The 14,680-nt window shown below is 43.5% G+C and overlaps 1 protein-coding gene across 1 annotated transcript in view; it reads left to right on the top strand.

Annotated features, from left to right (window-relative positions):
- The window catches only part of ABTB2 (ankyrin repeat and BTB domain containing 2), a 134,097-nt gene extending 120,743 nt beyond the window's left edge, over positions 1 to 13,354 (top strand). The window contains exons 10-17 of the mRNA XM_031553493.2: positions 1,182 to 1,408; positions 2,076 to 2,254; positions 2,873 to 2,978; positions 3,123 to 3,225; positions 3,870 to 3,960; positions 5,696 to 5,764; positions 6,510 to 6,623; positions 7,971 to 13,354. Of these exons, the coding sequence (XP_031409353.1) occupies positions 1,182 to 1,408; positions 2,076 to 2,254; positions 2,873 to 2,978; positions 3,123 to 3,225; positions 3,870 to 3,960; positions 5,696 to 5,764; positions 6,510 to 6,623; positions 7,971 to 8,168 (1,087 nt within the window). The 3' untranslated portion in view covers positions 8,169 to 13,354. The remainder of the gene's footprint in view (positions 1 to 1,181; positions 1,409 to 2,075; positions 2,255 to 2,872; positions 2,979 to 3,122; positions 3,226 to 3,869; positions 3,961 to 5,695; positions 5,765 to 6,509; positions 6,624 to 7,970) is intronic.
- The last annotated feature ends 1,326 nt before the right edge of the window (positions 13,355 to 14,680 follow it).

Here is a 14,680-nt window from a genome sequence, read left to right as displayed (position 1 = left end):
TCCAGAAATTCTTTGATTCCCAGAAAAATGTCAGCATAACGAGCCAATTAAAACAGGCTCACACCACCCACAGAGATGGGCTGAGTGATATCCAGGGGGTCTCCTGCAGCGTTACCACACGCCTTTATGGCAACGTGCTCAGTAGCAGCTACCTTGTTGGCACACAGATGCGTGCCTGGAGGTGTGCTTTTGGCTCTGCTGTAACACACATCTGGCTACACCAGGGAAAACATCTGAAGTTCAAATGAGGCCCAAAGACAGCAGAGCTGGAACAGCCTAATGCTGTTATTTACAGTGTAAAACTACAGAAATGCTGTTCTGATCCCAACTCCGTTCCCCTCCCACAACCTGCTGTGACATCCAACCATGCAAACTGAAATTCAAGGCTTACTCTCCAGTCAGCTGGGGGAGGGTGATGGAAAGCCTGCAGTTCCCCTGTTCTAGTCACATGGAGTCGTGTGGGTGCAAGGAGAGCACCAGCTAGTGGCAGTGTGGTGCCACAGCTGCGTGTCTGAGTGGACTCCCGGGGATGAGGATGTCCGTTGCAGATGGCTGCAGCTGTCCGCAGGGAGACCAATGATGCAAGCTGCCTAAAGTGTCTTTCTGGACACAAGAAAACCTCTTTCTTGTAACTGCTCCGTGAAATTCCAAACCAGAAAATTCTCCCTGGATTTAGTGAGGCAGAACTGGCATTTTTTATGGTTTCTATTTGCTGGTACAGAAAGCAAGGCTGACTAAAACAACAGTGCTAAATTTGGTCAATCAGGGAAACAGCAAGGGTTCTAACAGGTGCTTTGTAATTCTTACTTCAGAGCTTAAGGTGTTACCATAGATAGAGCTGGCAGAAGGAAGTGTGCTTCTAAGAAGTGTGCTAAAGTAGAGGCTGCAATAAAAATCAGTTCGCTCCAACACTCTGAAACATGCCCTGGTACTGCTAGGTACAAGAGCATACTGCATTAATTTGTCCCTTCTATAAGGGCATCCATTTCTATCCTGCAGTAGGGGGAAGGAAGGAGTCTTAAATGCTGCTCTATATCTGCGAGATGTCTGTCAAAGCCCAATTCTATTTTTGGGAAGGAAATTATTTGCTAAGCCATACCTATAAACCCAAATCACAACAGTCCTGCCTGAATTGCTGCTCTTTTATTTATTAATAAGCAATACTACTTGTTCCTCCTCAGGAACGTTCTGCGCAAGCTCCTGACCCAGCCCCAGCAGATGAAGGGAGATGTCCTCTCACTGGAGGAGATTTTGGCTGAGGGAGTGGAGAGTGACACCTCCAGCCAGGACAGCTCCACAGAGGGACAGGTCAAGCTATGTAAAACAAGAACGAAGGCCCTGCAAGAGGCCATGTACTACAGTGCTGAGCATGGCTACGTAGACATCACCATGGAGCTCAGAGGACTTGGTAAGGTTTTCTTCATTTATTTTTTTAAGTCTCGTGCACGTTCAGGGAATGCAGAGTTTTTTTCCCCATTTCATTTGTACAAATGCCTGCAACTCCAACTGGAAGTCTATCCTAAGTTTCTGGGAAACTGTTGTACCTAATAATCAAAAGCAAGGGCCATCTCTCTCCCTCACGTACTCTGTTTATAAGGCTAGCCCCTTTGACACAAAGGTAACATCAGGGATTAAAGTAGATTTGATCTAGTGGTGAAAGAACATATTTGATCTGAAGGCAGAATAGAGAAGCTTTGAGATTTGTGTCTGTTGTCAACAACAAGAAAAGACCTCATGCTACGCATAGGGTCAGGTATTCAAACAAGTTTAGTATAAATTTACTCTGTGTTCTGCCCATTGATGAAGCTAAGTACACAACAAGGAGTCTCTGGTCCTTAACAATCAGCAGAAGGTCCTGGACCAGTTTAGCAGTCCTCTGCTGCTGTAGACAAGTTGCTTAATCTGTCAGTGTCCCAGCTCAGTCACCTTTAATGACAAGACAAAAACGTATCTGCTGTAAAGCAATAGCTAGAGATTTACTTCAGTGCTAACATTTCAGTGTTATTACGTACTAACAGAAGTATCCACTCACTGTTATTTCTGTATTCATCACCTTTCTTTTGGTCTGGATACAGGAGTCCCATGGAAGCTCCACGTGTGGATTGAATCACTACGGACAACCTTCTACCAGTGTCGCTACTCGGTTGTACAGACCCTCTTACGGGAATTTGTCACCATTAAGGAAGAAGACTATAATGAGGAACTGGTTAATGAAGGGCTTCAGCTCATGTTTGATATCCTCAAAACCAGCAAAGTAAGCATTCGTTTTATAACAGTACCAAAATCAAGTGTTTGAGCCAGGTCTTTTGCAACTGTATAAACCATGGCACATCAAAAACAAGTGAGTGCGTACACAGAGTCCCTGTGACTGCAGTATGAAGATGGCCCCAACAGCATTTATCTAAATTCATATACAGCCCAATGATAGGGAATCATAAAAGCAGCCCTCACAGTACAGGTATTTATTTCTCTATCAGTGAAAGCTATTCTGTTAAAAGTTCAGTTCAGCAACTGGATTTTGAAACTGTGCAAATGTAACAGGAAGTGTTAGCAGTACAGTACTGGGCAATGCAGGCTACTTCAGTAGTATCTTCTAGGAGCTTTCTGAACAAAGCTTTTGTTCAACGACATTTTCCTTCTTTTCTCTCATTTAAAGATTGCCTGTGACTATTTCATGACAGAGGGTTGGCCTGTAAACTGTTGCTGAGAGCGTTCTTTCAGAGTGCACTATTAGATCATGTGGCTGGTCCTTCTGTTTTGAGGTTGCTCTTGTAGGGAGCAGTTGCTATAAGCCTTGAGAGAACTGTTACAGAATGTTTGAAACTCTCTCAGAGCAAAGTGCTGATTGATATCTGTTCTATTCTCCTCCCAGAATGATTCTATCAATCAGCAGCTTGCATCCATCTTCACCCATTGCTATGGCAGCAGTCCCATACCCAGTATTCCCGAAATCCACAAGACACTGCCAGCTCGGCTTGGTAAGATGCTCACCCAAACACTGAAGCTTTTGTCATATTTCTTCTAAAGCATATATTGTTTCAGAAAAAAAAACAAACAAAAAAAAAACCACCAAAACTCATCTTTTTTTTTTTTTTTTTCTTCCTCTTTTCTTGCCTTAACAGATCCTCACTTTCTAAATAATAAAGAAATGTCTGATGTGACTTTCTTAGTAGAAGGAAAGCTGTTTTATGCACACAAAGTCCTGCTGGTTACTGCATCTAACAGGTAAATAAATCGCTTTCTACAGCTCTGTGCATAATATAAAAGGAAGCTCTGGCCCTTCTTTATTTTTTGTGACTAATTCTTAATCACTCACTACAGTAATGCAGCTGCTGAGGATATGGACTGCAGACATAATTCAGAGCTGCAGGATCAGTCCATATCATCTTTGCTAATGTTAAGAACGCAGGATGGGTTTTTCTAGCCATTCAATTGTTCCTAGTCATTCCTGGTACGGTGATAAGGAAATCCATGGCTGCACTGACATGAACTGATTGGTAATAACCCCTAGAAACCTGTGCAGTAGTTGCGAGTGCACAGACCAAGGCATTTCATGCCTTTTTCATTCCCCCTCTCAGTTTGCTATCTAGAGGCACAGTTGTTCCACATTTCACCTGTGGAACACATGCTTCTCTCTCTCACTGGCAAAACAAGTGTTTTCAACTATTATGATGTGAGTTTGAATGAATCTCGTGCAATTTACCGGATAATTTGCCCCTGAAGTTCCAAAGCAATTATCTTTAGATTAAAAGGAATGTTTTGGTTGTCAACTTAAAAATGGTAACAAAGGAAAATCGTTCACCTTGCTTAGACTGTCAACAGGCAATGAGTGTGTGAAGTGATAATACAGAAATCTATTAAAATTACAGGTTTAAGACTCTAATGACCAATAAAACGGAACATGACAGCCATGGAAGCAAGACTGTTGAAATTAGCGATATGAAATACAATATTTTCAAGGTATGTAGCATATCTCACCTCTTCTCTACTCATCATCTTCTCACATACTTCGAGGCTGTGAGGGCCGAGACTAAATATTGCTGATAATCTACAACCAGAGATCAGCTTAAATTCAACCTCTATTCCATGAATCTGAAGTCTGTTTCTAGCTTTTCACTAGGACCAAATTCAAACAAAAACTTACAGCTTACATGTTTATAATCTCGCTACACAATTGTTTCTTCCATAAGGCAGGTGAAACAGTCTTATACTTAACATACTTCTAAAAGGCTTCCAGGCAGATCTCAAGTTTTGTTAACCAAAAGGTAAGCTTACTTGCAGGCAGACTACCAGGCTTTAATATTAATTCAAATCACATTATCAGAAATTAGTGATATTATTTTGAAGAAAGGCTCAAAAATCAAGAATTTCACTTCATTTTATGACATTTCTGTATGTAATGGGCCTAAAATTCATTATGTAGATAAAGTTGGTTACTTAGCACATACCCAAGGACAAAAACAAGCAGTGAAGTGTACCAGTTAGTCATTCCAGCTTTCCAGGTCTGCACCTCAAATTTTGAAGAAAGGTACAGAACAGAAATCTAAAGCGCAGAATGGGTTGTGTAATTGCTTCACTACAGTGTTGGGGCTCTTTCTATGATGCATACAAAGCTGCCATCACCTCACATTGAGCGAATGGAAATTGCCTGTTGGAACATCTTGGTCCTACTTGAAAGGGGCTATATAAGTTTGGATGTCATCCATCCAACACCAAACTATGCAACTCAGGAAGTGACAAGAAGTAAAATAGAATCAAGTGGAATTAAACCTCCCTAACAAAATTTTTCATCAAAAGGTTTCAGAAGATAAACTTTTGCTTCACTGAAGAATGCAACTAATTAAAAAGAAGTAAAACAGTGGCAATACTTCCTGGAACTAGATGATTTGATGGTAAACAAAATCAGGCTAGTTAAAGAGGTTCTGACATGCTACAGTAATCTCAATTATAGCACTCAGAGGATGGGGCAGCAAACTGAATCACTGAAGCTCTAGGTTCTGCTCAAGGCTCTGCTGGAAAGCAGCTTGCCTTCCCTGTGCTTGCTCAAATAGGAAAACTTTACAAGTACAAGCTTAATTTTGTTACCACTACTGTTAGAAGTGGTAAGCACAGCATGCATCCATACCTGCTTCCACAGTATAAGAACAGTGGAGTGACTTCCCTTTCCAATACCAAACTGAACTGTTCCCTAGATATGGTGATCCTGGTTTAGCTGGGGTGCACACATGGAGATCAAAGAGCCTCAACTGCCATTGCTGCAAACAATTAGGCTTTTTCCTCCTGCCCCAATGGCGGCGGGGGGAGGCTGGAAGCTGATTAGAAGCACAGCAGGAGAGGCAAGAGGCTGGGAGGTCCCCACAACACACATGCTCATGGCATGGCAGACTCAGTGCTCCAGCTAGCTGGCAGCTGTGTGTGACCAGCCTGCGAGGCTTTACCAAACAAGAACGTTTATATCGGAGGCACGCTGGTCACTCTCTCAGCTTAAAATCTTCAGCAGGGCCCTCTTCAAAGCCCGAGAAGAAATAAGTATTAGAAAGCAGCGAACTTGCGACAAGAGGAAAAAAAGCCAAGTGGAGATGGGAGCCAGCATACTATGTGATCCTTGTCTGCTCAGGAAGGGGAGTGCAGTCATTCACAGCCCCCTGTGACTTCAGTGATAACAGCTTCATGGCTGGCCTTCTTCCCATTCCAGATGCTGATGCAGTACTTATACTATGGAGGAACAGAATCCATGGAAATTCCCACCGCTGATATCTTAGAGGTGAGAGTATTTTCTTCTAATCTTGTTAAGTGCACTGGGGCATAAACAGGGGTTGAAAGGCAAAAACTAGGAGCTAACAGCAAGCTTGCAATCCAAGAATAGAAAAGTTCAACGTTTCAATGCAGTTGCTTGGAAATGAGAATTAGCAATTATTTGATATTATGTCCATGAGATACAAGGGGGAAAAAAAAAAAACAATACACCACTGCAGTGCTTTTGGTACTAGAGCTGGGTGAAAGCTTCCTCTGCATGTCCTCCTCTCTGCTGGGAGAAGCAAGCTGTTTAGAGATGGTGTAGCTGATTCCACAGCAGGCCAAACAGCAAGGAGCTTAAAAATCACAAAGAAACAATTGAAACAAGCTGAACTTCTGCAGCACTACTTACAATTCAGCAAAAGTCAGCTAGGAGCACTTCCCTGTTACAAACAGGTCCTTTTACAATAATGCTGTTTAGTCACAAGCGGTCTGGTGAGATTGAAGTTTGCTGCTAAAGACTACACACAGCTGTTCTGCTTTGTTTTGAGAAAAGGGGGTTTTCAGCAGCCTAGGTCTTGTCTGTCATAGTGACAAAAGGCAGCGCAGATGCAGGAGAAGCAAGCCTATACTAGTGGCCTTTCTGCTCCTTCGTAAGGACTGAGCTGTTGTTAAACGAGGCAGTCACAAACTGTTCAGAGAAGAGATCGTCGGTTCTGTCTGTCTACGTTCCCTAGCTCTTTCAAGGCTCACAAGCTTCTCTCCTCTAATAGCTGTTGTCGGCTGCCAGCCTGTTTCAACTGGATGGTCTCCAGAGACACTGTGAAATCCTCTGCGCCCAGACGATCAGCATGGAAAACTCTGTTAGCATCTATAAATATGCAAAGGTACGCACCAAACTGCCTTATTTAAGAATCACAATGAAGCAGCAGTCTCATCTCAGTGACTAAATATAATGGGCATAGAATAGGTACCTGCTATGCTGGTAACTGCCCCAGCCACATCCACAAGTGAGATGATGTGTTATGTTTCAGCCTGTGAAGTCCTACACAACACTAGTATGTTTTTCCATCCAAAGCAATCACGTATGAAATCGATGAGAGATCCCTACAGAGCTGTGTAGAGATGACTTGGGGCGCTGAAACAGCAGCATCATCCAGCAAAGCCCAAGAGAATCACATCCTCAGAGCAGCAGAGGCACTTGATCATACAGTACAGCAATTAAGCAGCAAACCCTTTCCCCGCACACTTGCTGAAGTATCTGTTTTATAGCTCCAGAACTAGCAGAAACCTTTATATCAAACAACCCAACCAACGTTATCAATAAAATCATTGAGGAAACAGCCTGCCATTCCCAGAAGTTTCAGACACAGGATCAGATCCCTTAAAAGACAAGCAGAAGTATTAGGGGCAGTGATGTGCACTCTTACTTTGTCCATAATGGTGCACTGATATTTTTTTTTTTGCTGCCTGGCTATCAGACTTGGCCTTCTTTCTTTCTTTATTTATTTTATCATGTGGAACTCAGGCTGGTCCATTTTAGAGCCTAAAATTTAACCTTATGCAATAGTAGAGGTGGAAAGGACCATTCTTCCTTTGCCTTCAGTACTTTTCATTGAATAACTATTTGCACAAAACTCCCAGGACCCCAGTGTATGTGCACAGTGCTTCCAAGTACTGAAAACTTCATTTTTCTTCTGTTACCTAGCTGCCCAGAGCAGTTCTGAAGGAAAGGGAACTGGATCACAGCCAGACTGCCCCCTACCATGTTTCATAAGTGCAAAATCCCTGGTCTCCTACATTCACCTCCCTTCTCTAGCAGAACCATATTTCCTATTGCTACAAGTCGTGCACACCATCTGGCAATGTATCACTTTATGTTGTGGCACCACTCTCTGCCTGCACAGCAGAACAGGTATTTTGGCCACTTCATCAGCCAGCTGCTCTCTTCCTTTAAGAGGAAGCAACTGGCCTGCCGGCCCCATGGCTGTGCCAGCAGCAGGCCACCAGGGGAAGAAATTAAAAAAAGCTTAAACGCCTCTCTGCTCACACCTGTGCCTGCAAAAAGCATCAAAAGAAATCACCAGTCATCACTGGGCCTACCAGAGTTCTTTTCCATAGTCATTACTGTTGTTTTCTTAATCTCAGAAAACACTGGAAATGAAGTTAGGCCCAGGCACATTCCATAGGTTTGTGACATAGAGAAAGAGCTAACTGACTGTACTCTTCTGCAGATTCACAACGCACCTGAACTAGCAGCTTTTTGTGAAGGCTTCTTCCTTAAACACATGAGCTCTCTTCTAGAGCAGGACTCATTCAAACAGCTGATCTACAGCAGGAACAGCAAAGTGCAAGGCTTGGACCCTCTGCGGGACTTGCAGATAGCCCTGGCTGGCCGCCTGCACTCTGTGTACGTCACCTCAAGGGTGTGAAGCAGGAACAAGGCAGTTGCAGAAGCACTGGTTCAAACCGCACGGGGACACGGCCTCAGGCAGAGCTGAAGCTTTCCTGTCTGTCTTCTGGAGTCACCAGTTCTCGCTGGAAGTCCCCTGCATCAGATACCCCATTAGGGGTGGTGCCTCGTCCCACTGAAGGAGGGGAGCTGGCTTCTCTGTGCTACTACTGTCAGAGCTACGCTGTGTGAACAGTGTGATCAAGAGCTGGGGATGCAAGCAAAGAACCCCAATTGAAGCGATCAATACTGCCATCCAAACAATGTACAATGTGGGCCTGTAGAGAAGTGAGGCAACTTACCTAGATCTAACACCTCATATCTAGTCTTAAGTGTCCGTCTACACACCATGATGGCCACCTGGTTCATATGCGTAGATATTTTACTTGTAAAAAGGCTGCATAGAAGGAGTTTTCTAATCCTATGGACCACTGCCCATTCAACAAGTCATCAGTCTGAACACAGAGGCTGATGTACGCAGACCCCTTCGCTGCAGTAACAAACACCAGTTTCCACACACAGCAAGAGACTCCGGCATAAGTTTTCCCCTGAACTGTTTGCACCTTGAAGGAGAATTTGTGTAGATGTATGAGGCTGAGTAGGAGCTACTAACTCTGGAATTACTCACTCTTCACACGTAATATGAAGAACTGAGCTGGGGCAGGGAAGGGAGAAAACTTTTTTAAAATACGGTTTCACTGTGCTAATTGTTTAATCTGGATCCAATTTGAGAGGAAAAAGTACTGTCTACCCTTTCACTACAAAGGTTTGATAGCCCAATTCACTTTTACCTTAAAAACATGTTTGTGAACATTATCTGTGAGATCTGACATCATAAGAGAGACTTTCTAAAATACTCAGGTGTAGAAGCAGCTATCGCTAAGCTGAAAAACTGTCTGATAGCATAAATAAGCAATAAAAATCTCCCTAAGACCACGAGAAACATACAGCTTGATGCTTTGTTCTCTCTGTGGAGAGAAGCTGGGGGTACAAGCTCTGAAATCAAGTCTTTGCCTCCACATCCTCATCCATGGGGTGATGTTTCCACTACCTCAGGGAAGACTGTGCACAGCACACTGCTGACTGCTGCCTCGAGGTAGGCTGCACTCTGACATTTGGGCTGCAGCACTTACACAAGATGCCTCAAATACTCTCAAAGTACTCTTGAGTACTGAAATACTCAAGATTCACATTTTTCCTTGCTCACAGCAGATGGATGTTTCTGTTCAGAAAGGACTTGTGCTAGACATTCTCCTAGCGGACTTAAGCGGAAGGAAACAGTTCAAGATACACTCTGAGGCCACTTATCTTTCCCTTTTTAAATAAGCCCAACCTTAAGAAGCTGGTTAATCATATACAACTGCACACCTTGCTCTCACCAACCTTCAGCTGTTCCCCTGATCTCTGTAAGCACCCTCCAGAAGTATATACTAAGATGTGCTCGTAGGCTACAGGTGGATGAAGGAGAAAACAAAGTAACAGTTTAGGTGGGAAACTACCACTTAAAAATCCAACAATTAACATTGTAATTAAGCACACTGGTAGAAAAGTAGGCTTAGCTGAGCATAAGCTCCATTGCAAGGTATAGCCATGATTTAAATAGATGAAGGGAAGGAGAATGAACTATAGCACCCTTCAGCAAAATCACCAAAACGTGCCATACCTGCTTTCCCGAAGGGTTTGCATCACAGGCACACTGCATGCAAGGAGAACGATCAGCCTAGTATCAGTCATCTGACAGACACTTTGGTCAAAGCACACACACTAATTTGTGTACACATCCACTTTAGAAGATCACCAGCTTCAGTAACCCTATTTATTATCAGAAAGCCATAGAGATGCTACAAAATTATTACTGTTCTGCCAGAAAACCACCACAAAAGGCTCTATCTTGGAAGGTATTTTCAAGCAGCTGCTCCAGCTATCTGTACAAAAATGTAGGTCCTCTTTTATTGCTGTAATATTACAATGCTTTGTTAATTGTACATTAATGTTGTCATTTATGTAAATGTACCGGGATTTTATTAACAACGTAATTTTAAAATACACAGCTGCTGTTATTTATTCTGCTTCTCTAACAATGACAAAAACATATTTAAAATCTTCTGTGGAAAAGGTAGTTGCAGTTTTACCACCTTGCATCGTTTCGGTATATGTATCTAATTTGATGCTTCAAAGCAAGAGATAAAAAGGCATTCATTTCCCTGTCCCAGGTTCACACTTTTTTTTTTTTTTGCATAATAAACAAAACTTGCATTTTTCCTAGCTCAAGTGAAGTTTACCTAGGCACCCTTCATTGAAAAGAAGCAGATGTGAAAGAAAAATCCTAGTTCTGGGATTCTTTTCCTACACATATCAATCAGACCTCAGGAATTAAAGGTCTAACCCACTCCACTCTAATGGTAACAAAGAAGAGGTGACAGAGGAGAGAGCACTTCCTCTGTCAGGGCCCTGGCACCCAGAAGACTGGGATGGCTCTGACAGGTGTGGGTGGCTGCTGCTTTGCTCTGGTAGTAGCAGGACTAGTAGTCCTGTGTTTGAAGACCACACTGGCAACCACCTGTAGTCAGGTGAGCAACAGCACATGGAGCCCTCCTGAACTCTGGCCATGAGCATCACCCGCACACAGAGACGGAGGATAAGGAGGCAGCCACAGCTGCACGGGTTTCATCCCTGACCATCAGATGACAAAGCCAGAGATTTAAGCAATGACAAAAAATGGAATACCTGAATGGAAAGCTGCTAGACTCATTCACTCTCTTCCTCTCTCTGTATTTATCAGAAATAGTGGCTTGCTATGACCAAGCTGCAAAGAGCAAGGGCATTTACTCATCTGTGAAGTCAAACATACAGAGGTTTCTTTCTGCTGACAGCAAGAATTTGACTCAGAAATAACTATTTCTTTCCCCCTCTAAGTCTGTCCCATAAATCTTTCAGACCCCTATGGTGTTTGGATAATGCCTCAACTGTAACTCTGGATTTAGTGTTACCCTGCAGGAGGACTCAAATACTTTGCTTCTTAGAACACCAATTCTATGGACTTCAGAAGAAGCCATTAGTACAACCAGAATGTGTGTTCAGCTGCTGAGAACCCATTAATGGTTGCTTCTTTCCTTCAATTTCCCACCACACACCTAAAACAAAGGGTGCTGTGCAGCACACCTCTCTGCTGCAGCAAGACCTGAAATCCAGTTTTACAATAAATGAGCATCACGAGCATTTGTTGATGTGATCTAAAAGAATTCTGCTGGGAACGATGCATGAGGGATGCTTTCTCTTGTACTGTACCCTTAAACCAGCATGCTTGGAAACCAACCAGTGCAAATCCTGATACACTTTCAAGAGTTGTGGAATTCAAAGATCTAAGATTCCCTTTGGAGCACTTCTGCTCTAGAAAGTCGATTAAATAGAATTTTTTGCATCAAACTACTTGCACCCCTATATTATGCAGTACTGCCCTTGTAGTCCTAGAACATGTAGCAAAGTTGGCACAAAACTTTGCTGGTTATAGTTGTATGATTTCATGGAGCAGAGGAAATAGCACTCATACACCTGCCTGAACACACTCTGCCTTTGGGAGTCAAAGAAAACCTTACTGCTTTATGATAAACCCTTACACAGCAGGCAAGCACCAGTTAATGTAGCACTGCTACCAACTGGCCCTCCGCCCTCCCCAAACACTGCACAAGCAACCAGATACTGCTTCCTGCACCTGCTATAACAGACACAGCCAGGGGAACATGAGAAGAGAATGACAACTCCTTCGAGGAAGTGGGGCTGTAAGCGGCTGCCTCCACTGCTCCTGACAAAGAAAGAGGATGCAGAAGGTAGATTTGGCTCCCCCAAGAGGTTTTGAGTAAAAGACTTTTTTGCTGGTGCACAGCAAAGAATACAGAGTATAATATTGCTCTCGGTACTATTTGCCCAGGCAGAAGAAAAGGCCAAAAAAAAAAAAAAAAAAAAGCTACTGTTATATGATGAAAGTCACAGCAGAGCAGGGTAAAAGGCCTCACTACAGCACCACAGGTTGGCCCAGTCTCACAACTGGAGTCATTTCCAGCCCCAGCAATCTTTTCCTACCGCTCATAACTAGAAAACAAGCCAGCCAGTTTAAAACCATTCCTACCCTCAGTCAGACAGGTCCAAGCCCATTGCTTCACAAACCACTCACAGGACAGGCAGTACAGAACATCACACGGCTCAGCTCTTCCTCCAGTGCCAGCTCAGTCATGAGGGTATACCTGAGTTTCCACTTTCAGCCTTCGCACATTCCAGTATACCCGCCTCTACCTTCCAGACCACTCACTGGAGCTGTACCACAGCCATAGGAGCTCACCTCCCACCCACAACACAAAGCCAGCTCCCAGCAGCAGGAAAGGTCCTCAGCTTCACTGCTTTCACTTCTTCCCAGATACCTCACAGAGGTCAGCTTCTTCCAGCTGTCAGAACAGCTCACAGGCTCCAGCAAGCAGGATGATTCTGCTGACAACTAGGTCACAGCTACCCACCACCTGCAGGGTGCTGCTCACTAAACGGCTTTCCCATTCTCTTCCAATTAGTCCCAGCACTGTCACCACAGGCAAGCAAGCTGGTGTGGGCACAAGAGGAGAGAGCTGATGCACAGCAACGTGCCGGGCACTCGATCAGCAGCATGGGAGCAAAGCTGAAAGCTGTAAGCTGACCTAGTGTGTTTAAAACAGCCTGAAATGCTACTGCCTCTGGTTACAGTTGTAAGAAACTGTCCCATGCACAGGAAACATGGAGCATGGAGAGCCAAGAGGGCTGTGCCTTCAGCTACATGCACACACTGCAACAGCAGCCCATTTCAGGCTTCTTCACATGCGTACAGCCCCTCTGTAGGGGACCCTGGTACAAAAGTAACATGATCTCAGAGCAAAAATTACTGCAGCAAAACAAACAAAACAGAAGTTAACATCTGGAGATACAGAACTCACTCCCTTCTCATCTTCCATGCTGTGTGAAATGTTAATATACCCCAGCTACTGAAGGACAGATAGCCCTGCCGCTAAGAGCTCATTCACCTGGCCCTTCCTCCAGCTGGGATTGTAACCCAGCTCATTTGAGCTAAAGCACAGACAGAGGAAAATGTGGTTTGACCAGAGTTGGTAAAAAAAAAAGAATTAAAGAAAAAATAAATAAAACCACCTCTCTCACTTATTTTAGAACGTGAGATCTTTTTTCCATTTTGCTGTTGAAAGAGCAACTGTCAGGCAGAGGAATCCAAAAAGCTGCCAGGAATCACAAAGCATACATGGAAAACTTGAAAAAGAATGGTTCAGCTCTGAATAAAGTCATTTTTGTAAAAATAGCATAATTCTGCTCCAATACAACTCCCACTCTGGCGTAGTGGGGCACAGTCATTAATAACACCTGAGAAGTGCAAGTATAAACATGAAGCTCAAAGCCCTCAAGTCATTTTCGACAACTAAAGAACAAACTCACCAGTAACAAAGATGACCACAGCCCACAATAGACAGCAAGCAGAAGAAGCGGCTGAATACAGATATCTGCCAAATAGTAAAATCCTCATTTGTTCGAAGAATCCATTTTAATTTTGCTTACTACCTTCTACTTTGACTTATAATTTACAAGAAGTTTTGCCAGACTACATTAATATGATCACTAATCACTCCTAGCTACTGGGGGAACATGCCAGTTTCCTGTTTTATTTCACAGTACTCACTAGTAAAGGTTGGCAGAATTTGGCTTGTGAGGGGGGGGGGAGAAAGAAAACATACAAGGAGACATGACATGACCACCTTTCTTACATCCTCATCTCTATTTCAGAAAGCATCCCACACCTCCCTTCCAGCATCTCCGAGCATCCCTGGACTCAGATAGGCTCAAAGAGCACGCTGTGTTTTGCTTGTTTTGCCTCACTGCCAGTCTGGCTCCTGCATCAATAAGCAAAAGTACTTTCCCTGAGATGGTGCCAGTAAAACAGACAGCCAAGTTTCTACAGGCGCTTGAGGTCTACCAGCATGAGACCATATTTCCTGAAACAACCATTGCCTCCCTCTGGCTTCAGGCATCAGAACAGCTTCGCATCACAAGTGCGGACAAAAGGGAGGTCCCCCTGAGCTGCGTAGGTCACAGCTCTAGCAGTCACAGCAGAAGCAAAGGACAGTCAAACAAGTCCTGACCCTTAGCAACATGTAGATAACTGTAATAAAAGTTCCCTTAAGCCTTCATTTTTAATCTCTAAGTAGAATCAAGGTTTAGCAGTACTCACAAAATGTACACTGTAATTTACATCTCTTTTAAGAAATTAGTGTTTTCTTACCACAAAAGCTTAACACACAATAAAAAGAAAGCATTCCCATACCATCATCTCTATCTAGAGCAAGCAGAACACTACTACCTGCATAACAAACCAACAATCCACAAAGAATCCAATTAAACTGCTAGTGCTATATCAATAGTGAGTTTCAGTGTGCTTTTAAGGGACACTACAAGCATTAAAAGCCTTCT

This window comes from Meleagris gallopavo, chromosome 5 (assembly GCF_905368555.1).
Source record: "Meleagris gallopavo chromosome 5, MGAL_WU_HG_1.1, whole genome shotgun sequence".
NCBI lineage: Eukaryota > Metazoa > Chordata > Aves > Galliformes > Phasianidae > Meleagris > Meleagris gallopavo.
Note: the sequence above shows the minus strand (reverse complement) of the source record. Positions and strands in the feature narration are given on the sequence as shown.